The sequence below is a fragment of the Anabrus simplex genome, chromosome 1 (assembly GCF_040414725.1).
Source record: "Anabrus simplex isolate iqAnaSimp1 chromosome 1, ASM4041472v1, whole genome shotgun sequence".
Classification (NCBI taxonomy): Eukaryota; Metazoa; Arthropoda; class Insecta; order Orthoptera; family Tettigoniidae; genus Anabrus; species Anabrus simplex.
This window is the reverse complement of record NC_090265.1, coordinates 1,034,385,846-1,034,412,496: the sequence shown is the minus strand read 5'-3', so window position 1 is coordinate 1,034,412,496 and position 26,651 is coordinate 1,034,385,846. Positions and strand designations below refer to the sequence as shown.

General features: G+C 39.6%; 1 protein-coding gene across 1 annotated transcript in view; it reads left to right on the top strand.

The window, feature by feature from the left end:
* Positions 1 to 26,651, top strand: part of LOC136857921 (protein suppressor of hairy wing) — a 214,323-nt gene that overhangs the window by 73,681 nt on the left and 113,991 nt on the right. Inside the window, exons 4-5 of the mRNA XM_067136999.2 lie at positions 12,796 to 12,964; positions 21,957 to 22,075. Coding sequence (XP_066993100.2) covers positions 12,796 to 12,964; positions 21,957 to 22,075 — 288 coding nt within the window. The remainder of the gene's footprint in view (positions 1 to 12,795; positions 12,965 to 21,956; positions 22,076 to 26,651) is intronic.

Here is a 26,651-nt window from a genome sequence, read left to right as displayed (position 1 = left end):
CTCTCAACCCTCCTGCCACTATTAGGAGTTAATGTATTTCCTCCTAGTGGTATAGTCTCATACACCCGGTTTTAATTCACGGCTGCTTTTATTCCGATAATTTGGAAGTTGTTGTCTTAAAGGGATTTCAAAGCACGTCATAGCGAAATAAAGCGAGCAAACTCGACTTAAAGTAATAACGTAATAACAAACTTTGTATTAACACAGCATGTATCGAATAAACACAATAATAATTTATCATATATTATAAATACGTGCCGTGTTTCACACTAAACTTATCATACTCGCCGACAAGCATTTTCCCACAGTCTGGCAAGATCCTCGTTTTACGGGAATGAAAAGTACTTTGTGTATGATCCTTTGGTGTTCCTGTAGTAGCTTACAGCCCGGTATTTTCAAAAGTGTGATCCGTGCAAATTAATGAGAAGAATAAAAGAGCTTCAGATTATGTACGGCACATATTTCATACATAACGCATGTTTATCACACTAAAATTACAACAGCGGCAAGCCATGTAAGCCGTTGAGCCAATTTCTTGCAGTGCTCCCCGCGTGACGTCACCTGCGCAGAAGCAACGCGTTTTCATCTCTTTTACTGACACACCATTATACTCGCATCACGGTACCACTATGTTTAGGTACAAAATAGGTTTGTGATTAGTAGCAACAGAGTGCGCTGTTGGCTTTTGCAGAACCTATGATTAGTACCACTATTTGAGCTACACCAGGGTTCTGGCTTGCCTATGATTTGTACCCACTATATGGAGGAACACCACGGGATAGTACGAGTCCCTGTGGTTAGTACACTTGTGATGAACACCATGGTCTGTGTTATATGTGCGAATTTCATTACCTGTGAGTAGTACCATAATGTGTGGAATACCGCGAGTCTATGCTACTTTTCAATTGTACCGCAACATGGCACATATCATGGTTCTACTTTCCTAACTATAAGTACCGTACCATTATGAGGGGCCGATGACTTGAATTTTGGACCCCTTTAGACTACAAGTATCATCGATTCAGTATTGTGCTATAGAAGCAGTCCCTTGGATAGTAATATTATTGTTTTATGTCAGTTTCTGTGAATGTGAGGCATTGCGGGTCAGATCCCTGATTGTTTTAAATTCATGTCCATCCATTAATTCTTCGTCCTCGCGTTTTGAATTCTGGTCGGTGGAGGATTTTTTACTTTTAATTTGTCATTACATTTCATACCATTAGGGGCCGATGACCTAGATATTAGGCATAATCATAAGCATCTTCTTCTTCTTCTTTTCCTACCGCTTTTCCCACACCTGTGGGGTCGCGGGTGCGAACTGGTTCGCACATGTGGATTTGGCCCTGTTTTACGGCCGGATGCCCTTCCTGACGCCAACCCTATATGGAGGGATGTAATCACTATTGCGTGTTTCTGTGGTGGTTTGTAGTGTGGTATGTTGTCTGAATTTGAAGAGGAGAGTGTTGGGACGGACACAAACACCCAGTCCCCGAGTCAGAAGAATTAATCAGAAGCGATTAAAATCCCCGACCCGGCCGGGAATCGAACCCGCGACCCTCTGAACCAAAGGCCAGTACGCTGACCATTCAGCCAACGAGTCGGACAGGCATAATCATAAGCATAATCATCATAAATCTGCTGTCATAATCTTGAAGAGCAGGGGGCTTAGTAGATCCCCCTGTGGTACCTATCTGGTCAGGATTACTTCTTTTGAGATTTGGACTGTGTTGTCTATTTTAATGAATTTTTAGGTCAGTATGTTGTGGATGTGATATACGATTTGTGGATGTCTATGCCTTCCATGTTTTTCAGTTTATTCAGGGGCAGCCGGCTGTTAATACAGTCAGAAACTTTGGAAAAATCCATGAATACCATATAGAATTGTTACCTTGGTTTTCTCAGTGCCTCGTCTATATTTCTGAGGAGGCTTTCTGCTACTTGAAGAGTGGAGCGTCTCTTCCTGAAACCATATTGTTGTTCTGAAATTTGTTTATTTAAGAGGTTTGTTAGCCTGTGTGTTAGGATATTTGTGAATAGTGTAAAAGGATTATTTTCCAGAACTATCCCTCTGTATGAGTTTGGATCATTTGTGGCATCTTTTCCTTTGTAGATCATCTTCAGTGTGATGAATCTCCAAGAACTTTGTATTTGTCCAATCTGTAGGCATTTATGGAAGAGCTCGATCCAGGCATCTATTAGATCTACGCTGATGTCCTGAATGAATTCGTTAAAGATTCCGTCTGGGCCTGCTGCTTTGTTCTTAATCTTGCAGTGATTTGTGTACTTCTTGTATGGTGATTGGTTGAGAGATTCCTCTTGGAGGCAGATCCATTCTGTCATAGGCTTGTTCTTCTCCTTTTGGATTTAATAGTATCTGGAATTGGTTTTGCAATGTTTCCATTTGGATATTCAGGGTGCTGGTAGTTTTCCTTAATTTCAATTCTATGAACAGATCCTTGTTGGCAGCCTCAGCTGTCTCCTGTCCTGTGAAGTTTTCTTTCTTTTGCTCAAGTAACAATTTATCTGTCCTTCTAGCTTCCACGTATATTGCTAGATCTTGAAGACTGTTTGTTATCCTGACTATATGTAGCACTTTGAGGCCCAGTTTCTTCAACGAATGTTAAGTGTTAACTCTGCTGTTAAGGAGGCTTAACACATAATTTAACAAAATGGTCGTCTCATCAAGAATTGTTAACACTAACAAATTGTTAATACTTGTGTTAAATTAACCTGGCAGCAGCCTTGTGTTAAACATCTTAACAACTGCTAAAATTTCAAAATGGAGGCATGTAGAAGACGTAAGTTTGAAGCTTTAATGCTGTATGAAGACTATTTATAAACTGAAGAAGGGAAAGGATGACCCATACTAAGAAATAACTACTTTCTAGAGATATATTTCTAATTACCAAAGCCATAATGAACAAGATACTAGATGATATTGAAAATAGGTTAGAGTTTCCAATAGCGAGGACAAATATCATGAGGCAGGATCCGCTTCAGACCAGATGGCGGTGATAGAACACTAAAATGTGAACACATTTTACTCAAACTTGTCAGATCTGCAACCTAGTAATTTCCGAAAAATTTATGAATCCCCCAGTTCTAATGCCACACCTATATACTTGAAGAATTGTAACCCTGACAAGTCGAGCAGTGACCAAGTGGTCATCATACTTGTCTCCGAACTGCGACGACATGAGTTTGAATCCCACTATAGACATAACATACTTTTTTTCATACAAATTAAATCATTGTTTCAGGGAATGTGAAGGTAAAATGCGATTAAAACGAATAATTAAACTGCAGTGGAACTTTATTTTCTACCGCAAATTAATATATATCAGAAAGAAATCCAGGAGTAACTGCGAGAACGTTTTGGCCTATATTCATTTCAGGTAGAAAATAAACTGTACTGCAGTTTGCGTAATATTTTTGTTCCAGTTTTTATCTTAACGTTCCCTCAAATATTAATTTAATTGCCATCTTCTTCTTTATCTGTTTACCCTCCAGGGTCGGTTTTCCCTCGGACTCAGTGAGGGATACCACCTCTACCGCCTCAAGGGCAGTGTCCTGGAGCTTCAGAATCTGTGTTAGGGACACAACTGGGGAGGATGACCAGTACCTCGCCCAGGCGGCCTCACCTGCTATGCTGAACAGAGGCCTTGCTGGGGGATAGGAAGATTGTAAGGGATAGATAAGGAAGAGGGAAGGAAGCGGCCATGGCCTTAAGTTAGGAGAAGTGGGAAACCACGGAAAACCACTTCCAGGATAACTGAGGTGGGAATCGAACCCACCTCTAATCAATTGACCTGCCGAGGCTGAGTGGACCCTGCTCCAGCCCTCGTACCTTTTTTCAAATTTCGTGGCAGAGCCGGAAATCGACCCCGGGCCTCCAGGGGTGGCAGCTAATCACACTAAACACTACACCACAGAGGCGGACGTATTGATTTATTTTGTGCAAAAATCATAGCTGCGACGAGACTCGAATTCACGTCTACAAGGTTTGCAGACACGTACGGTGACAACTTGGTCACCACTCCGTTCCGCTGTGATGTAACTCCCAAGTATATATGCCTTGCATTGGAATCGGGGATACATCAATTTTTCAGAAGTTATTAGGTTGCGGACCTGACATGTTTAAAGTAAAATTTGTTCGCCTTTTAGTGTTCTACCACCTCCACTTTGTCCGAAGCGGATTCTGTGTAATGATATCTGACCTCATATTTTTCCAAAAACGAAAGCGTGTTGACTTAAACCCTTATACACGAGTTACCGATGAGTGTCTCCCCGCAGGTACATTGAAGCACGGTGAAATCGGTTGAGCGCAGGGTCTGGCCTCTACTTGTTAGATATTATGCTTGAGACACTTTTCATGTAATTGTAGGCGACTATGTTCACGAGTGCAAGAAAAAGTGTGTAGAATGCTGCGAAGAATTCCTACTGCCACTGCAGCATTAACAAGGCATTACATTACTTTCCCCCGCAATAAAATAATGCCCGAAAACCATTCAAAACACATCAATCATCACATTTTCTCGGTGATAAGAATAGGCTATATCGAATGTTGTGATATAACGGTCCATTCTTTCATTTTGTAAGCACATTCGCATAATTTTAATTTAAAATTAAATGAAATAAAAACTTGCATTCATCATAACGCTTTTGTTGCCTCTTACTTGACATGTTTACGTCTTATCGGGCTCCACTAACCAAAACCTACATTAATATCAACCATGTGTCTGTGTGACAAAATACTCTTTCAACACACCACTAGGAGCGCTTTATGTAAAGAAACAAAAGACGCTCACTGCCAAACGCGTTCAGAAATCTCACTGAAATGTGTTAATTTGTCTTTTATACAAAGTGTTAAATTAATAACAATTGTTAGTTAACATTGTTACGTAAAATTTAACATATAGTTGTAGAAACCGGGCCTCAAGAGTGTAGTACTCTTGGTTGTAACATTGTGTGTTGAACCATGGTTTTGTCTTTGTTCAATTTCGATTGTTCCTGACCTGAAGAGAAGTTTTTTTTTCTTTTGTTGCTTCTTTGACATCATTTTTCACAATATCTTGTCTTATTTGTTGAATTTCCTGTGTTGATTCTTTTATTTCCTTTATGCTAATTTTTCTTGAAATGTTTGCTTTTTTCTGATCTGTTTTGTAATCCGAGGTCAACTGGATCTTGAAAGTTGTTATAACTGGTAGGTGTTTCATGAATTATGACAGAGTTGATGTGGTGAGGATCTCTTGGCTTAGTTCCTCTATGTTGTTTCCTCTTACAGAGACGTCTATTGTGCTGCTTCAATTCCATGCGAGATATCTTCTCTAGTCAGGCTTGTTAATGAGCATGAAGCCATACGGCTTTAAGTCCTGGTTTTCTGGGTCCTGTAGATCAGTCTCTCTTGCCAAAACCATTAAAATGAGCCACATTTGGTCGACTTCACTGCTTTACTTTGTCCTTCAGAATTTCACACACACACACACACATACACACCCCTTTCCCTCCACATGTTCTCTTACTCTCTCCCGGTTTGGCTTACAAAACGGTATTTTGAATTTGAACCAGCAGGAACATAAATGCAAAATTCCTTTTAATGGGATCAACCATTTTCCCATGCTGAGAAAACTGTAATAATTGAGGGGTGTTTTCACAAAACTTATCTACAAAATTTGTGATTGAGAGATACATGATTTCCACTGTTTTTTTCTAAAGTTGTTCTCTACCTGTGAAATTTAATGGAGAATTTGGTGAGATTTTACAAAACTTATCTACATCTTCAGTATTTTCACAAAAATTGTTATGTCCAGGGAAGAAAGGAAATATAAAGGGCAATCAAGTTAAAATTGAGTACCTACTACAACGTGACAGTGAAAGGGTTTTATTCAAAAGTAAATACCAAAAGTGTTAATACAGTAGAACTTGGATAATTCGAACTTCTATAATTCAAAATCATCTTTAATTCGAATATTTTGTTTGGTCTCTAGCATTTTGAATGTAAACAATGTGGGTTTTTTTTTTTTTTTTTTTTTTTTTTTGCTAGGGGCTTTACGTCGCACCAACACAGATAGGTCTTATGGCGACGATGGGATAGGTAAGGCCTAGGAGTTGGAAGGAAGCGGCCGTGGCCTTAATTAAGGTACAGGTACATTTGCCTGGTGTGAAAATGGGAAACCACGGAAAACCATTTTCAGGGCTGCCGATAGTGGGATTCGAACCTACTATCTCCCGGATGCAAGCTCACAGCCGCGCGCCTCTACGCGCACGGCCAACTCGCCCGGTAAACAATGTTTAAAACATCATGGGTAATTCAAATTTTATTTTTTGGTTAATTCAAATTTTTTACCTTAACGATACAGCAAAGTATTGTATTTCACAATTAATGTTATCTCATTAATAGGCTAGAATGTGTTGGAATGGGCTGAAGGCAGGAAAGTTCTGTATCCTTACCTCTCTGGGCCACCTACGAGGACAGTGTCCTTTCCTCCTACCCATCTCAGCTCTCCCGAACACTCCTTCACCCTTGTTTTGAACTGATTGTTGCATCACAGAGTCCAACGGTCAAGTATGCTTAGTGATTATGGCGTCGTTACGAGGGACTGCATTGTTTGAGCATTTCTGCTTGATCTTTTGTTGAGTATGGATTGTGTGACAATGTCCTTGTCAAAATCTAAGACGTACAAATCATTAACTTGAGCCGAAAACGTTGCAGTGATTAGGAAAGCGAAAAAGGGTCTAAAGAAGAAATCTGAGTGCACTCACAGTCTCTCTTGCCAAAATCATTAAAATGAGCCACATTTGGTTGACTTCACTGCTTTACTTTGTCCTTCAGAATTTCACCCCCCCCCCTCCCTTCCCTCCTCATGTTCTCTTTCTCTCTCTCCCGGCTTGGCTTACAAAACTGTATTTTAATTTAAACCAGCAGGAACATAAATGCAAAATTCCTTTTAATCGGATAAACCATTTTCACGTGCTGAGAAAACTGTAATACTGTAACATGCTATCTACTTATTTGAAAAATAAAGACAATATTTTGAGCAGTGGAACTGTCATTGGAAAGGGCCGGGAAAAGGACAAGAGAACTGGACAACCCAGATGTAAACAACTGTTTTGAAATGGTTCAGGCAGGCGCGAGACAAGAAAATTCCGATCAGTGACACTATTTTACGAGGAAAGGCGGTGATTGAGCACATGGAGCCTAAAAACATTTCAAATGTTGATGAGACATGTATTTTCTTTAAGTGCATGCCAGACAAAAGCCTAGAATTTAAAGATGAAAAATGCCTTGGAGGACATAATCACCAATCACCAGTATAGAGATGACATTGATTCTTTAGAGGACCAGGAATGACTGATCCCGAGTGTGGCTAAGACATCCAATTACGTCCATCAACTCAGCGTATTTTTTGAAAATCGGAACAATGTAAGTGATTCTGTTTTTCTGTCACTAAATCATATTCATATCATGGGTGAGAAAATTAAATGAAGAAAGTAAGCTTTGATCACTGACTTTTGTAACAAAGAGCAAATGTGATTACTAATGATGTGAAGACCAACACATACGGTATTTTCAGTACCTCCCTAATGTCTGCTGTCTAATGTATACTGTACTTTATCTATGAACTATACAGTAGATTGTAAAATATGTATGTATACGCCAATAGTGTCTAAGATGAAGTTTCGTTTGTAAAATCAAATACTGGAGTTATTTTTGTAACTTTTTTGTTTAATTCAAATTTGTTGATAAATCGATTTTTATAATGGTCCCTTGAGGTTTGAATTATCCTAGTTCCACTGTACATTTATCCCACTGGGAGACGAAACAGTCAATTCCAGTTTTGTAGAAAGAAGTAGGTCACTGATGGATCCACACCCGTACTCACTCTTACACTTCCTCATCCAAATGAAACCAACGTCCACGAATATCTTTCTTCAGGCCATGAAAAAAAAAAAAAACAGTGAAAATCACAAGGTAGAAGATCCGGAGGATGTTGAAGTGTTTCCGAACCAAATTGCTGAAGCGTAGCCTGCACCAGATTGGAAGTATGGGGCAAGCATTACCATGCAACAGGATGATTCCGTCCGATAGTATTCCAAGGCATTTTGACTTTATGGCGCGTTACAGTTTCTGCAAAGTGTGTTCATAGCACTGTGCATTGATTGTGGTTTCACTCTCGAGGAAGTCGACAAGCAGAGGGCCCCTGCAGTCAAAGGAGGAGGTCATCGTAACTTTATTGGAACTTGTGTGAACAGCTGTGGATTTCTATGGTGGGGAGAATTGTGATGTTTCCATTGCTGGCTTTGCTGTTTGCTCTCAGGCTTGAAATGATGGCACCATGTTTCATCCCTTGTAATAATACGGGACAGAAATGCATATTCTTTCTCGTGGTACCGTTGCAATGACTCGGACATGACTCCATTCTGTCAATCTTGTGTCCCTCTGTCAGTTGATGAACCCACTGCATGCAAATTTTGCAGAAAATGCAAGTGATCTTTGATAATGGCATGCACGGAGCCATACCTAATGCCGCCCTGAACACTAATGTTTTCTTCCATGATTCGTCAGTTTTCTCGGATAAGGTCACCCTATCACATAAGGAGTAATGGCTCAATAGGCTTGTCTTGGACACGCATTGTCTTGCAGTGATGTGCAACCTTCTCGGAATCTCCTATGTCAGTCGTGCACACTCGTCATGGACATGCAGTTTTCGCCATACACAGCAGACATGCAACGATTAGTTTCGCATACTCCAGTCCCCTCAGTCACAAGAAAACAAGGCACCTATTCCCTGCCATGGAGAAATGAAGTGAAGAAAGTAAGTTAGTCTACAGTCATATTTGTTCATCTCAAATCTCACTATCAGATCGTTTCAACTACCAGTTAATTTGTTAACTATTAACAGTGATAGTATGATCATGATTTGTGAATTACATATCCTAACATTGCAACAGACCCGTATGTTTTAAGCTTGCAGGCCAGGTTAGGGGCAAAGGATTGTATTTGAATCCTAATGGTGGTCATAATTTCAACTCTTCATCTGAGAAAGTATTACAGTCACCACAATTAGCTAATATACAGTGTGATTTAACAGCCACTTCCAGTATCATTTGCTACAGCCCAACTAACGTGCACATGGTTATAGAAGTGCTATTCCCTTGCAGGCATACTGTATGCTACTAATGTTCAGTGAGCAAATTTTGCATGCGATTCTGAACCCTAGAGAAATGTTATATCATCCATTCGCAAAACATAATGCCTTGAAACCGTGTAGCAATGTCCTTTTACTATGTAACTATGTTAATGTGTCGTACCTCGTGACCGGATATGAGGGGAATCAATGCATAAAACTAGGTAACAGTGCAGTAATTAATGTCTTAAACACGGAACCGGATGGCGTATGTACTCTGCTCTTGTTGTACTACCAGCATATTTCCAGCAGTGTAGCGTACCAGATGTGGTTAGGCATTCGCTTAGCAATCAACGGAATGTGCCAGCGGCGGTTCGAATCCTGCATTGTTCAAATAATTTTGCATCAGTATGATGTTTGAATACCTAATCATAGGCCCATGTTTGCCACATTCAAACAGTAGAATGACGCTGTTATTCATATTGTGCCCTGCGCATACTCCATTGTACTGTAATCTCTGCTGTCATTTGGCATGTTTTCCACAGAGGAATACGTTGGCATGTTCCTCATTTATGGGGAAGCAAGACAAAAATGCGTGTGAGGCACGGCGTCCATACCAGGAACAGTATCCCGACAGGCGACACCCGGCTGCTACGACATTCCGCAGTGTTGAAAGTCGTCTAAGGACAACAGGCGTGATTTCTAACCAGCCACCTGTCCGCGATAGGCCCGTTAAATCCGGCTGAAAGAGAAGACGCCGCTCTGGAGGCAGATCGTAATAATCCACACATCAGTACAAGGGCGATTGCATGACAGGTGAACACCAGCCAGCCATCCGTCTGGCGAATACTGCATGAACATAAATTTCACCCATACCATCTTGAGCTACACCAAGAGCTCCATGAGGGGGATTTCGAAGCGCAAATGGAGTTCTCTCTGTGGCTGTTAGGCAGGCTGGACAATGATGCAGTATTCGTATCGCATATCTTGTTCTCAGACGAATCACGCTTCCACGATAATGGGAACATCAATAGCCACAACATGCACTATTGGAGTCCGGACAATCCTCACTGGGTGCAACAGGCGGCCCATCAAGTACGATGGGGAGTGAATGTTTGGTGTGGAATCTTGGGGGGATCGCCAGATTGGACCTTACTTCTTTGAGGGCCATTGGACAGGCCCGTGCTACCTGCACTTTCTGCGTCAGGAACTCCCACTGCTGCTGGACGATGTGCCTTTGCATGATCGTTTGACGATGTGGTTGCAACAGGATGGAGCTCCACCACATTCGACTTTGCCCGTTCGTAACCATCTGAACTAGGAACTCCAAGGGAAATAGATATGACGAGGAGGCCCTGTTTCTTGGTCCGCCAGATCACCGGATTTAACGCTGTTAGACTTCTTCTTGTGAGGCATTTGAAGAACGTCGTTTTCAGTCAAGCCCCAGAAAATCCCGACCAGCTCTGGCAACTCATCACGGAGCCTGCCGAGCAGTTACACCTGGAATGCTTCAGCATGCAAGATGATCTATTGGATACCGGGCCCAAATGTGCATAAACCAAAACGGTCTTCACATCGAGCATTTGCTGCAATAAAACATTGTCAGGGCAGTTGTGTTCCTATTATTTCCGGTCTGGATGTGTCCGGCCTGCTAACTAATCGGCCCTTCTTAGGGCCACAAAGACATTCATTCACACACAATTTGCATGAAAGCGGGTATTGAATTTACATTGCATGTGGTACGTATTAAATAAATATTTTAAAAAATTGTAATCTTCGCCCTGGGACTTGAACCTCCCACCTGACATGCAAGCCCACTCCACCACGCCTTTACCAACTACAGTACGGTTCTGTACAGTACACTGGGCAGGTTATAGCTAGTATTAGGTGTACTGCAGTCACAATATCAATTTAGTGTTGCGCCGGCCTGTCATGTTCATTTGATTTAGAAGGCACACACATTCTTCCAGTGTTTAATACGAGTATAACGTTATTGTGTCGTATCATGGTGAGGTGGTGAATACCAAGATATCCTGTTGTGTTGTCTGAGCATACCGGCAGGGCAGATGTTTTCAGGATGGAATGAATATTGTGGGTTGCATAAAACTGCATTGGAAGGGGTGGCTGAATCACGCTGTATATTATCAAGAATGTCACCGTCATCATAATTATTTCTTCTTCATCACAGTATTTGTGAGAAATATTCCCATTAATATTTAATCCATGAACAAGATTATTCAACTTTAAAAGCAGCATACTCTACAGAAATAGCCTTCGGAAAATATGATCTGTTACCAAACAGGTGCTATTTACAGATGTATTTTTTTGTATCGAAAATTATAATGGAAATAAATCTTTGAACACATATTTCCAATTTAATGCATTCTTGTAGGTTAATGGCTTCTCTCTATTAAGAAGTAAATTTTTAAGGGGGGGAAAAAAAAAAGGTCCTGATGATTTTGAAGTCTTAACACACACTTGGCCAACAGAATCGAGATGAAGGCATTGTATATTTCTCATACTCGAGAATTACATTGTTTAGTCATGTGCCCTCATCCATTGTGTGAAAAGTAACGAACATTTTGCTAAGTTACTCCAACTAGGGGATGATGGTAGAGGAAGTACAAGTGGGCAACTATCCTCTATAAATGCTTATCAGGAGGAAAATGGAAGAGGTCCTACACTTCAAAGAATGAAGGTATCTGTTAAAGAAAGTCAAGGCCACGAAGGACATGAAAATGAAAGACTTTGCAAACCTAATATATTGGGGTCAGAAAAGAACAAGGGTTGGCCAACGGAGGTCGGATGGGAAAAATGAAGGCCAGAGCCTGACACAAGTAACTAGAAGCAATGACATATTTAGGTAGGGGTCCTGTGGTTGCCAATCGATGCTTCGAAGATCACAGCCCCTGGGTCCCCTGTTAGTCACCTTTTATGACAAGCAGGGGATAACTAGGGGAAACAAGCTATCCTAAACTTGGTGCAATCAGTCATCTGGTAAGGCAGTGGGCAAGAAATTTACTACCAAAAAGAAAGGTAGCACACCTAGATCAATGATCCACGAACAGTAAAAGTGCACAAAGAGTGCCCATTACAGTTAGCCATAGCACGGATTGTACTTGCTGTTAGATTGTGACTCCTTACTGAGAATCATCATCAGGAGTGTTAATATTGCTGTGCCAAGTGATTTGAAAGGGAGCTTTGTCAGGGAGGTGGGCTTCAGAAGCAGTTACGAGCGTGTCTGGAAAAACCGGGATTAATGAATAGAACTAGTTTGAAGACAGCAATGAGTGAAAATGTGGAGTCGGTCATTTTATGTTGCTACTTTTAGTGGAGCAGTAAAATAGAAGATCCTGCGACTATGATCACAATATCAGCAGTCCCATAAAACTGCAAGGATACTTACTTGATATTTGTTCCCTTGGTAAGGTTTCTATCCCTGTTAAGATTGTCATTTGAGGCATTTGACATTTATGCAACATTGGATTCGGGGACATTAAAGAACTCCTGTGGTGCAAAATTCTTATATCATGCATTGTCTTAAAATCCACAGAAATTGACAAATAATATTTTTTACTTTGTTCTTTCTGTTACTTTCACTATATATCTGCCTTTCTTGTTGTTGTATGCTGGTGTATAGAGTTTCTAAGTGCACTTTTATTTTCAGGGAGGAGACTTCCAATGTGTAGATTGCTCGAAAAGCTTTAAATTGAAGTCTAGTCTTGAAAGACATCGAAGGGTAATTCATATGGAAGGTGATACGTACTCCTGTCCAGAATGTGAAGCACGATGTCCAGACAAAGGCACACTAGCACGGCACATGTACACACATACAGGTAAGACATTGTTTATCAGTTATTAATAATCTGTAATATTTGAAGAAATTAAATTCCTTCATTTAGACAGATCAAAATAATCGTATAGCTTTTTATACCTCCTAAAGTTGTATGTTAAAAATTCAAGGTGCGTCTAATAATATGGCCAGGGACTGTAAACTATATTACATGGTTAGAATATATCATAGGTAACAACAGAGTCAGAAAAATTCAAGTACTGTGCCATTGCTAGCTTTTAATTTGAGTAATCCTGTCTGGAATGGAATTTTTTGGAAGCACTCAGGAAGTCTTACACCATCTTATACATCACACATCCACCTGTTATCTTTTTGTACCCTAAGACAGGTGTTCTTTTTTTCCTGCATTTGAACAGACTTTACCCACTGTAGTTGGTCTTTTCTTCTGCTCTGTGCTGCGTTGGACGAAAAGTGCTGTATTGTCACCCTTGTGGCAAAAAGGTGGTTGCGGTAAAGTACTCTCTTGTTTTGCAGCAGCACTGTCGGCAAGAGAAACTGACACCTCCTTTATGAAGTGTGTACACATCTGCATTCCATTTTAAATTATAATTTTCTGAATCACTCTCTTCCATTTCTGATCTGGAATTGATCAAAGTATCAAAGGTCCAATAATGGATCATTTATGTTGGTATTATCAAAGTATCTTCAGCGTCATCACTGGACAATTTGCTGGCTGCCATTTTACTCACTGACAGTTACCAATTACCACATGTGGTTCTGGCAGCACTAGTAATTTTCAATAGGTTGTGCAACCTAGTATATTTTTTGTTGTAAATACCATACTTGAAATCCTGTTTCTTCAAACAAGAAACCTTCCACTGGGCGAGTTGGCCATGCAGTTTGAGGCGTGCGGTTGTGAGCTTCGCAGGTTGCTTACTAATTTTGATATAAATCATAATAATTTCATGAGAATTTTCAATTATAAACTCTTAAATAACCCCCCGGTCATAACAGCAGCTTCCGCCTTATCTCCTCCTTATGCCACAACTTCACCACCAACTTCTAGCGCTCTCAAGGTTGTGCCTACTGCTCCCCTCCCAGCTTGCTCTCCACCCATGCAGGCATACCCCTACAACACACATAGCAGCGGACAAACGATTGCCAGACCTCCTTGAGCGGCTAAGGTGACTAGTCACCTGTCTACCAACGTAAGGGATAAGCGGTCTTAGACTCTCACTTTATTGGGTACTCTATTTTTCTAGAAACTGACGCACATCTTCTCTATTTTCAGACTTCAGTACACACTCATTGCATTTCATTCTCCATCTAAGTCTTTGTTGAACTCCCAGTAGAAACTCGAAGACACCTGTCTTGGGCTTTAACCTTTTGTTAAGGGAAATCTGGACATTTACCTTTACATACTTATGCAGTTTCAGGTGTGGTCCGCCTCCGTAGCGTAACGGTTAGTGTTATTAGCTGCCGTCCTCGGGGGCCCGGGTTCGATTCCCGGTACTGCCAGAAATTTAAGAATGGCAGGAGGCCTGGTATGTGGTTCAAATGGTACATGCAGCTCACCTCCAATGGGGGTGTGCCTAAAAAGAGCTGCACCACCTCAGGATGAGGACACGAGTTTACTTTACTTACTAATTCTGTGATGCGAACTACTCCATTAGTCAACCTACTATCAAGTGATTTTTCGTACCTGACTCATTTCTATGCAATAGAATGAGATTTAACTAGTGGCTATTCTATTTTCCCGTTGACTTCACTCAACTAAAATAAAAACAATTTTAATAGCATTGTAAAAAAAATTAGTGATTGACTGATAGCAATGTGAAATCTAATATGATTTTTTTATTTACTTTATTATCATCTCATATAATTTGATGTATTTTAACCTCCGCCAGTATGGATGTAGTGTTTTCCGTTCATTGTCTTAATTATTTGAAATTGTTATAAGCTTACACAGTAGCCTCTGTGGCTCGGGTGGCAGCGCGCCAGCCTCTCACCGCTGGATACTGTGTTTCAAATCCCGGTCACTCCATGTGAGATTTGTGCTGGACAAAGCGAAGGGGGGGGGGGGGGGGTTTCTCCGGTTACTCCGATTTTCCCTGTCATCTTTCATTCTGGCAACACTCTCCATTAACATTTCATTTCATCTGCGAGTCATTTATCATTGCCTCAGAGGAGTGCAACAGGCTTCGGCAACTGGCACATCTCCTATCTTCACTGCTGGATGGGGCTTCATTGATTCCATTCCTGACCCGGTCGAATGACTGGAAACAGGCTGTGGATTTTCATTTATTTATAAGCTTACACAATAGTTTTATGGTTATTGATCTTCACTAATGTGAACATTAGATTTTAGAGAACTACTGTACTTTGAGATCACTAGGTTCGGGGCCCTGACCAAACTTTAGGTTAAGTTTATTGTGGCTGAAGATGCTTACAACAGTTATGCAAAACATGTCCCAACTTATAACACCAGTTGTAATGATTGTATCCTAAATATAAGGATTGATAAGTATTGGAGAGCTGGTTTAACTTATTGTACCGGGCGAGTTGGCCGTGCGGTTAGAGTTGCACGGCTGTGAGCTTGCATCCGGGAGATAGTGGGTTCAAATCCTACTGTTGGCTGCCCTGAAGATGGTTTTCCGTGGTTTCCCATTTTCACACCAGGCAAATGCTGGGTCTGTACCTTAATTAAGGCCACGGCCGCTTCCTTCCAACTCGTAGGCCTTTCCTATCCCATCGTCACCATAAGACCCCTCTGTGTTGGTGCAACGTAAAACCACTAGCAAAAAAAAAATTAACTTATTGTTTTCAATTACAATTTTTATAATCTGATATCCAATACGGTTACAATGAAATTTATAACATGTAATCTAACAGCCAACCAGGCAAATGAAAAGAACAAGTATCTTAATCTCAAAGTTTAGGTCAATAGAATATCCAGGGACATTGCATTTTTAAAAGAGTGCTTAAAGTATGGATTGGTTCCTAAGTTCTTGCAACATTTACAAAGAAAGAACATTTTATCCCCTAATTTACATAATATCAAAAAGAAAATTAATACGATTTGGCTGAAAAATGAAAATAAAACATTTTACTGGAAGAAATCACTCCTGAATTTGCAGCTTTACAAAGTTCATCTAAAAACTTCATACAATGTGTCCCCCTTAGAATGGGACTCTTTTTCTAAATTTGCAAATTATAAGGTGTCAGCGTGATGAGTAAAAAACAATTTTAAAAAATAAATTGATATTTCTTAAAGAGTCAAAAATAAAATTAGTCAGAGATTTTAAACCAAATCAATGTTGTTCCAAACACTGTGAATTTGTCCAACACTAGCTTTTCAGACAATGAAATGGACCTTTTGAACAAAGGTTTTAAGTTTAACGGGTCGAACCCCAATAAAATTGATGATCTGGTTACCAACATTGCAGAAATCGAATCTAATATTTCAAAACTTTGTATTGAACACTGTAACGATGTTAAATATGATGTAAAAAAGAAGCTCCCTTTCTTAACTAATGAAATAAAATCCAAGCTTTCTTTAGATCTTAACAAGCAAATATCTGTTGTAAAGGACAAAATCAAAAACAATAGTATAATAGTTACAAAAGGCGACAAAGGCTCTACAACTGTATTATTAGAGATTAATATATTAAAAAACCTGAAGACTTCTGTTCCGCCAATACTTACAAACTAGTCGACAAAGATCCCACTTTAAAGATCCTACATAATTTAAAGAACTTGTTGATTAATTCGTCTTTCCTCTTTCAAGATCATGAACATTGAAAACTCACTATTATGAATCCTAGATTACCCATGGCCAAAGCCTTACCGAAAATACATAAAAATGCGGTACCAATGCGCCCTGTTATAAACAGTCGAAATAGTCCCACCTATAAGGTATAAAAATTTCCACGCCGCTTTTTAAATATTCATCATAAATTCAACAATGAAGCGTACATTAAGAATTCAGTTGATTTTTGCAATAAACTTTTGAAGTTTACGTTACATGGCAATTACGTTATGGTTTCTTATGATGTCACTAATATGTATACAAGCATATCAGTAAATGAAATCATTAGTATAATAGAAACTAACCTCTTGAAACAGAACACTATAGGAAAATGTGAAATAGATAAATTGATGAAATTGTTGAAATTTGTCATAAACAACATTTTTTTAAAATAACAAAATATATCATCAGAAGGGACTAGCGATGGGCGACCCGATATCTGGAATTCATGTGAACATTTTTATGGATAACCTGCAGACTAATAAGATAATCAATAAAATCAGTGGTTTACAGCTTTGGTTTAGATGCATCGATGATACATTTGCCATCGTCGACACACACCATAATAATAGTGATAACATATTAATGACCCTTAACGGTCTTAACACTGTCAACATCATGTTCACTAAGGAAGACAAACTCAACAAGTCTTTGAATTTCTTGGACCTAAACTTGACCAGAGTCAATGATAATTTCATTTTCAAATTTACAGAAAGCCCTCTGCTTCTCCTTTGATAATAAGGAACGAGTCTTTACATCCTCAGTCTCAAAAACAAGCAAATTTCTACAGTTTAGTTTATCGAGCATTAAATGTCCCACTAACCAAACCAAAACCAAACCCCTTGGCACTACAGCCCTTGAAGGGCCTTGGCCTACCAAGCAACCGCTGCTCAGCCCGAAGGCCTGCAGATTACGAGGTGTTGTGTGGTCAACACGACGAATCCTCTCAGCCATTATTCTTGGCTTCCTAGACAGGGGCCGCTATCTCACCATCAGATAGCTCCTCAATTCTAATCACGTAGGCTGAGTAGACCTCCAACCAGCCCTCAGGTCCTGATAAAAATCCCTGCGCTGGCCGGGAATCGAACCTGGGGCCTCCGGGTAAGAGGCAGGCATGCTACCCCTACACCACTGGGGCGACTTAAATGTCCCACTAACTACTTCTGATCGAAAAAAGAATTTGAATTCATAAAAGAACTAGCAAAACATAACGGCTTTAAACCTGATACGATCAATAAGATTATTGGTAAAGTATGATTGAAAAATGCCACAAATTTAAGTTCTGATAAGTCCAAAAGAATAAAAATTGCCACCTTCACCTTCACTAACCCAGCTATATACAGCATTACTAACCTGTTAAAGAACCACGATATCAGAATCGCCTACCATACTCGCAAACACTAATCGGAATATATTTTTTAAATCCAACTCTATAAATGTTTCTCAGGACAAGTTTTCGAATTCTGGTATTTACAGACTTAAGTGCACTCAGTGTGAATTTTCTTATATCAGGCAAACTGGCCGTAGTTTTAGAACTAGATACTTGAAACATTATAACGCTTTAAAGTATAAAAAATACTCGGCTATGAGCAACCATCTGAGTGATTCTGGCCATAAGTTTACTACAATCGATCAGGACCTTCACATTATTAAATATGTAAATAAAGGCAACTTAATGACCAAATTTGAAAACGCTAACATTTTTTTTGGATCAACACTCTAATAACAATAATAATTTGAATGATTTTTCTGAAAACAATAGCCCAATAATTGAACAGGTCCCCAGATTACTTACTAATATTGATATAAATCATAATAATTTCACAAGAATTTTCAATTATGAACTTGTAACTTCTTCGATGAATATAAATAAATAATAATAATAAAATCATGAATAAAAATATATAAATAAAATTACTCAAAAACTTAATAAAATTAATAAGCATAATTAACCGAAATGTCCGTAGTATGGGTGCCAGAGTTCACCAGAATGGATCCCTCGAATTTAGATAAGAGTATGATAAACTTTATATCCCAGGGCGTGTACATAATGCTGCGTACTGGTACATCTGCTGCAGGCCTTACCTAACCTCCTGAAAACGACTAATTAGGTAGGAACTGCACCTAGGTTCATCAATAACTCCACTGATTCTAAAATAGCTAACTATATTCTGAACAAATTCCGTGCATGAGCACCTCATCAACATACAACATTATACATATAATACACACATAAAATATTGCTGGATGACTCCATATTTACAACAACAACAATAATAATGAAAATCATGGGAAAACGAAAGCGAGAACTAAGTTACCATTTGTAAATAGTCCGATGAACAATGTACATGTATGAAGATAAATACCCTTCACTGTCTCTATATCAATTCGACTTACCGATTCTCATAATCGGCAGTTATCACATCACACAGATACTGTACCTTGTACTACTGTGTTAACATATTTTAACACTTGTAAAGATATATACACACGTCTGTCGATCCTCAACATAAATTTATGGAAAGTCTGAGATAGCTTTCACCAACATATAATGCTAGGCCGCCACAAGTGCTACAATACTTAATGCGCAAGCACTCTCCACAATCAGCCACTTTCCACGAACATAACTAGACTACGCTCCACGAACGTTTGAAGTCCAGTCCATTGCAGCCGTGTCACTCCAGTACCATGTATCAGCACTACTTCCTTCCCGTACAGTGCCTCAGTTGTAGTTGTAGTTATCTTCCTTCTCGTTCCTTTACAATCACCTCTACAATCACCCTTACAATGTTTCTTCCAATCTCTTGGTTGCCGCCGTATGATCAACCTTTATAGACATCAACATCCCCCTCCTCTCAGATGATACGTCTGGATTGGTGCTTGCCAGCCAATCATGAGTAAACCTCTTCTTTCTCCCAAGTTATAAACAAACACTCAGGAGTTTTACATGAATTATCAAATTTCCCTGGTACAACAACAAGCTCATCTCATCAGGCTGGGATATATACATGACTAATGGAATTTCCTGACACAAGTACATCACAACACACACTGGGGTAGCCAGATGACTCATTCAAATTACCAGAGTTATTAAAGCAATGTTTTCCCACTCGTGCAAAACAAATTACTCATACCTACATATGTGGATATCTTCCAGCTTACCAATATAAATGGCAAAATATATAAATGAAATACTAATAATAATAATAATAATAATAATAATAATAATAATAATAATAATAATAATAATAATAAATCGAATACTGACAATAATATCTCTAACTTCTACATATAATTCGGGGGTGTGATATATGTACTATCACAAACTCTTAAATAACCCCCCGATCATAACAGCGGCTTCCGCCTTATCTCCTCCTTATGCCATAACTTCGCCGCCAACTTCTAGCGCTCTCAAGGTTGTGCCTACCCCTCCCAGCTTGCTCTCCGGCCATGCAGGCACACCCCTGCAACACATGTAGCAGCGGACAAACGATTACCAGACCTCCTCGAGCAGCTAAGGTGACTAGCCGCCTGTCTACCAACATAAGAGGTAAGCGGTCTTAGACCCTCACTCTATTGAGTACTCTATTTTTCTAGAAACTGACGCACATCTTTTCTCTTCTCTATTTTCAGACTTCAGTACACGCTCATTGCACTTCATTCTCCATCTTTGTTGAACTCCCAGTAGAAACTCGAAGACACCTGTCTTGGGCTTTAACCTTTTGTTAAGGGAAATCTGGACATTTGCCACTACATACTCGTGCAGTTTCAGGCGTGATTCAATTCTGTGATGTGAACCAATCCATTAGTCAGCCTCCTATTAAGTGATTTTTCGTACCTGACTCTCATTTCTATGCAATAGAATGAGATTTAACTAGTGAATATTCTATTTTACCTTTGACTTCACTCAATGAAAATAAAAACAATTTTAACAGTATTGTAAAAAATCATTTTAGTAATTGACTGATAGCAATGTGAAATCTAATATGATTTTTTTTATTCACTTTATTATCAGCTCATATAATATGATGTATTTAACCTCCGTCAATATGGATGTAGTGTTTTTTAGGTCATTATCTTAATTATTTGAAATTGTTATAAGCTTACACACTAGTTTTATGGTTATTGATCTTCACTAATGTGAACATTAGATTTTCGAGAACTACTGTACTTTTGAGATCGCTAGGTTCGGGGCCCTGACCAAACTTTAGGTTACCGGGCGAGTTGGCCATGTGGTTAGGGGCGCGCAGCTGTGAGCTCGCATCCGGGAGAAAGTGGGTTTGAACCCCACTGTCGGCAGCCCTGAAGATGGTTTTCTGTGGTTTCCCATTTTCACACCAGGTAAATGCTAGGGCTATACCTTAATTAAGGCCACGGCCGCTTCCTTCCCATTCCTAGGCCTTTCCTATTCCATCGTCACCATAAGACCTATCTGTGTCGGTGTGACGTAAAACAAATAGCAAAAAAAGAAAAAAAACTTTAGGTTAAGTTTATTTTTGGCGAAAGATGCTTACGACAGTTAAGTGATACATGTCCCAGCTTATAACGCCAGTTGTAATAATTGTATCCTAAATATAAGGATTGATAAGTATTGGAGAGGTGGTTTAACTTGTTGTTTTCAATTACAATTTTTATAACATAGCACATAATCAAGCAGCTCATCTCCTCCCAAGTCTTCCCAGCCCAACCTTTGCAATTTCTAACACTGCTCTTTTGTTGGAAATCGCCCACAACAAATCAAACTGCTTTTCTTTTGATTTTTTTTTCCAGTTCTCGAATGAAATAATCTTGGTGAGGGTTCCATACACTGGAACCATACTCTAGTTGGGGTCTTACCAGAGACTTATAAGCCCTCTCCTTTACACCCTTACTACAACCCCTAAATACCCTCATAGCCATGTTCAGTGATCTGTACATTGTAGTTCCATACTGCACCTTCTAGTGGTTGCCGGCCCATAGGGTCACAGGGTCACATGCCGTTTCAATAAACATTCATGTACTTTTGACTTCTCAATACATTTCACCTGGCACGTGTTTCCTCTCAAACTTTTCGCTCCCCTCTTAACTATTTGTGATGGTGACTCCTAGCCCTTTCCTATCCCATCGTCACCATAGGACCTATCTGTGTCAGTGCGACGTAAAGAAATTGTATTAATTCTCAAGAATAGAAGGGTGAGAAAAGTTATTATCTTTCTGAAAGTGATTTATAGTGTAACTTCTTTTGCAGGTTTAAAACCATATTCCTGTGTGAGGTGTGAAAAACAGTTCAGCCGGAAGTATCATTTAGAACGTCATGTTATACAAACTGGTTGTGATGGGAATCCAAAACCAACTCATCCATGCCAGGTATGAACTTATAAGTAATTCTAGTTGTATCAGTTGGAAAGATATCATCCCTACCACCAGTGACACATTTAGTTGTGTGCTTATGAGTTACTGATTTAAATTCCTTTCTTGGCTAAATTATGATGTATTTAATGCTGCATAAGAGTGGAGTGTATCATTACTCACATTCAGATTTTCATCTGTCAAACAATACACACAGTATATTTTCATGTGAGACATAATTAACTGATTATACAAGTATGGCATTTTAGTTTCTGTTCGTGATTTTGTCACAGATATACCTCCGTGCTTTATCGACACTCTCCTCAACATACTACTTCTTAAACTACTGTCGACCCAAAACCCGTCCCCTCTCCCCACAATGCCTAACAGACAGTTAATTATAGCCTAAATCCTTGCCCATCACGAAACCCCCACCAAGAGAACATGAAATAGTCCTCACTTCCTAAATAAAAGCACTGGAAAAAACGGAAACCGTTGCGGGTGCACCGCAAACCAAACACTGCTTAATTACTATGCTGTTCTTCTAAATTTATATTCCTAAGTTAACATCCGCAGATACTTGCTCTTTTATGTACTTACTAAAAGAGCAAGTTGTGACCTTAACATACGATGCAGCGTTGCAAATATCCTAAAGCAACATCATGCTAGGCAAGCCCTGAATCACACAGGGCGAGCCAGATCGTATACTAAAAATGCAGTGCTAGTCATGTCACTGAATGATAAATTTTTCCCTGGTCACACTAGTAACCACTAAAACACACCACAATCAACTGCACACTTAAAACATATACAGACAGACCTACACTGCAGTCAAGCAACATTAGCATGGTCACCCAGTGGATGGGTGACCTACACTCACATCTTTTTAAACCACTAATACTACACACTGCTACCTTTACTGGACAACTAATTAACTGCTCAAACACACAACTGCTTACTAGCCTTGCAGACTGACAGAGGAGCTCCGATGGGAGCACCGGTATCGGTACGTCACATACCACCTGTCTAATGAGACAGGTGGACTATACAGAACCTAGGGGATGGTTTCTTGTTCTAATAATTTCTTGCTTTCTTTTATTAAGCTGTGTTCTTGTAAATGTCACTGAGAATACCTTGTCTTGTTTAACAGTGCACAAGTGTGTGTGGAATCTTGTCCATTACTTGAGTTTTTTCATATGGAAAGTAATACAGGAGGTCCCGTGGCATCAAGACCCACGTCAAACTACAAGTTTATTGTTTGTTTTATAAATCTAACTGCTTGCAGACAGCAGTTAAATGCTCTTTTCATTTCATTGAGATTGTTGTTTTGGGTTCTTGTTCGTACAGCAAACCACTGCATAATTCAAGACACGATAAAATATGATCTGCCATTGCTGACGCTTTAAGAGAAAAGGGTTTTCTTGTTCACGAAGAAGTTGATAGAATCGTGATAAGGGGCAGCACAAGGCATATCAACATGATAACGATCAACCCTGAGATGAGAAGCGGTACTAGCATAGACACAACCTTAAGAAGAGTCATACCTCGATGTGCACACCGAGAAATGCTCAACCATCCCTTGCTACAAGTCGAAGTATCAATTTGATAACATTAAGGTCATCAGTTTAGTGGAGAGGTACGATCCCAGGTTGCTTCGCCAAGTTGTGCAAGGACTTCATTTTAGACAATGCTTTTGTACTAAGAATTGCAATTACTGCTCTAAAAGGCTCAATTGCAACATAATTTACATAATTTCAATAGACCCTAAAATACAAAGTTTTTTAAAATGATTTTTCAAACACGCTTATTTTTAATTAATTAGTTAATAAGAATGTTATTTGCTTTATGTCCCACTAACTACTTTTACGGTTTTCGGAGACGCCGGGATGCTGGAATTTAGTCCTGCAGGAGTTCTTTTACATGCCAGTAAATCTACCAACACGAGGCTGACGTATTTGAACACCTTCAAATACCACCGGACTGAGCCAGGATCGAACCATCAATCAATCACTACTGATCTGCATTTAGGGCAGTTGCCCAGGTGGCAGATTCTCTATCTGTTGTTTTCCTAGCCTTTTCTTAAATGATTGCAAAGAAATTGGAAATTTATCAAACATCTCTCTTGGTAAGTTATTCCAATCCCTAACTCCCCTTCCTATAAATGAATATTTGCTCCAATTTGTCCTCTTGAATTCCAACTTTATCTTCATATTGTGATCTTTCCTACTTTTAAGGACACCACTCAAACTTATTCGTCTACTGATGTCCTCCCATGCCATCTCTCCACTGACAGTTTGGAACATACCACTTAGTCGAGCAGCTCGTCTTCTTTCTCCCAAGACTTCCCAGCCCAAACTTTGCAAAATTTTTGTAACGCTACTCTTTTGTCGGAAATCACCCATAACAAATCGAGCTGCTTTTCTTTGGATTTTTTTGCAGTTCTTGAATCAAGTAATCCTGGTAAGGGTCCCATATACTGGAACCATACTCTATTTGGGGTCTTACCAGAGACATATATGCCCTCTCCTTTACCTCCTTACTACAACCCCTAAATTCCCTCATAACCATGTGCAGAGATCTGTACCCTTTATTTATAATCATATTTATGTGATTACCCCAATGAAAATCTTTCCTTATATTAAGACCTAGGTATTTACAATGATCCCCAATGGGAACTTTCACCCCATCAACACAGTAATTAAAACTGAGAGGACTTTTCCTATTTGTGAAACTCACAACCTTATTTTTAACCCCGTTTATCATCGTACATTGATATGTAACAATGACAGACATGAAAGACAAACAACATTTGCCACTCACAAGCTTGGTAGATTGGATATCGATATTGCTGAAGATGGTGAAACCACATTGTCTGGTGAAGGAAAAGTTGTGGAGTTTGTGTGAGGTTTTACCATCTTTTAGAAGGAAGGGAGGAAAGCGAAACTCATATGCATGGTGCTGGGTTTGCTTTAAAGACACAGCTCGTAAATGCCCTCCAGTTCACTCCCACAACAGTTGGTGAACAGCTTATGTCACACTGTATACCACACTCTAGGGATATTTTCATCACTCTCAGCTCCTCATATGCCCCCTTCTTATATTTTGATGTCAAGAACAATTTCTATCACCAGCAGAGCACACTTATCATCTAAGTATCACCTAAGGACATATTGTTATTGCTTGGCTATTTCAGTATCAGATAATAATCAACTGTAGGAAAATGTGATGGGCAAACATGGTGTTGGAAAATACAGCATCATCCGCTCTAAGATGTTCGAGGGTACTCCAGGCGACTCCAAATTGTTCCAAAGTACTGTCGTGTAGTTGACAGCTTCATCTGTATTACATGTTGTGTCGATAGACTTGTACATTTGTAGAACACCAGGTAATTCTTGTAAAAGTTGCTTGTTAATGACGTTGACAGCTTCTTCATGGAACAAGAATTGCTCTTTGACATAGCCATGAGTGATCGACAGTGTTCTCCCTAGGACCTTTTTGATGGGCGCATCGTTCCGACGTTTTTCCAGGCCGCCCAGCTAACTTAACCTAGGTAATCGCTAGTTGCATAATATTCATACATAAACTGTACATACTGTAAAACTGTTTATTTACATGATAAATTTTAATTATTATCAGCATAATTGCTTCAGTTACATCGGAGGTTAAATGTTTAGCTTGACTGTCATGTAGTGTAGTACTCGAGCAGTGTCTGGATTAAGGTGGAATGGCATGCGAGCATTTGATTCCGCATGACGTCACAAACCCGTATGGCACTCCACAGCAACCGCGTGGTAAGCCCCAATGTTACATGATTATGAACAAGCAGTAGTCGAACCACACTTTCGGCAGCCCTGAAAATGGTTTTCCATGTTTTCCCATTTTTACACCAGGCAAATGCTGGGGCTATACCTTAATTAAGGCCACGGCCACTTCCTTCCCACTCTTAGCCCCGTCCTATTCCATCGTCGCCGTGTCGATGTGACGTAAAACAACTTGTGAATAAAATTTTTAAAAGTGAGCAGTAGAATGCTGGAAGTTCAAAATACTCATGTCTTGTTCGTGATATCACTTAAATAGTTATATTTTGCAGTTAATGTTTATCTATCTGATATTATTGTCAATACCCGAGGGGGGGGAATAAACTGAAATTTTAACATGTTAATTTTTTACGTAGTATTCTCCACCCAGCTACTCATTCCTGCTACCGAGCTGACGAAAATTTCTGGGGAGAACACTGATCGGTGAAATGCTGTGCCCATGTATGTTAAAAATTTCAGATCTCTGTGTGTCTTAGCTTTGGCTGGGCATCACACACACAAACACTTCTGGATACAATGGACTGAATGAAAATGGCTTCCTATGCCATGGACTTAAAATGGCACCTTGTATTACTATTGCTTGTTTATTTTTTATTTTTTTTGCTAGGGGCTTTACGTCGCACCGACACAGATAGGTATTATGGCGACGATGGGATAGGAAAGGCCTAGGAGTTGGAAGGAATCGGCCGTGGGCTTAGTTAAGGTACAGCCCCAGCATTTGCCTGGTGTGAAAATGGGAAACCACTGAAAACCATCTTCAGGGCTGCCGATAGTGG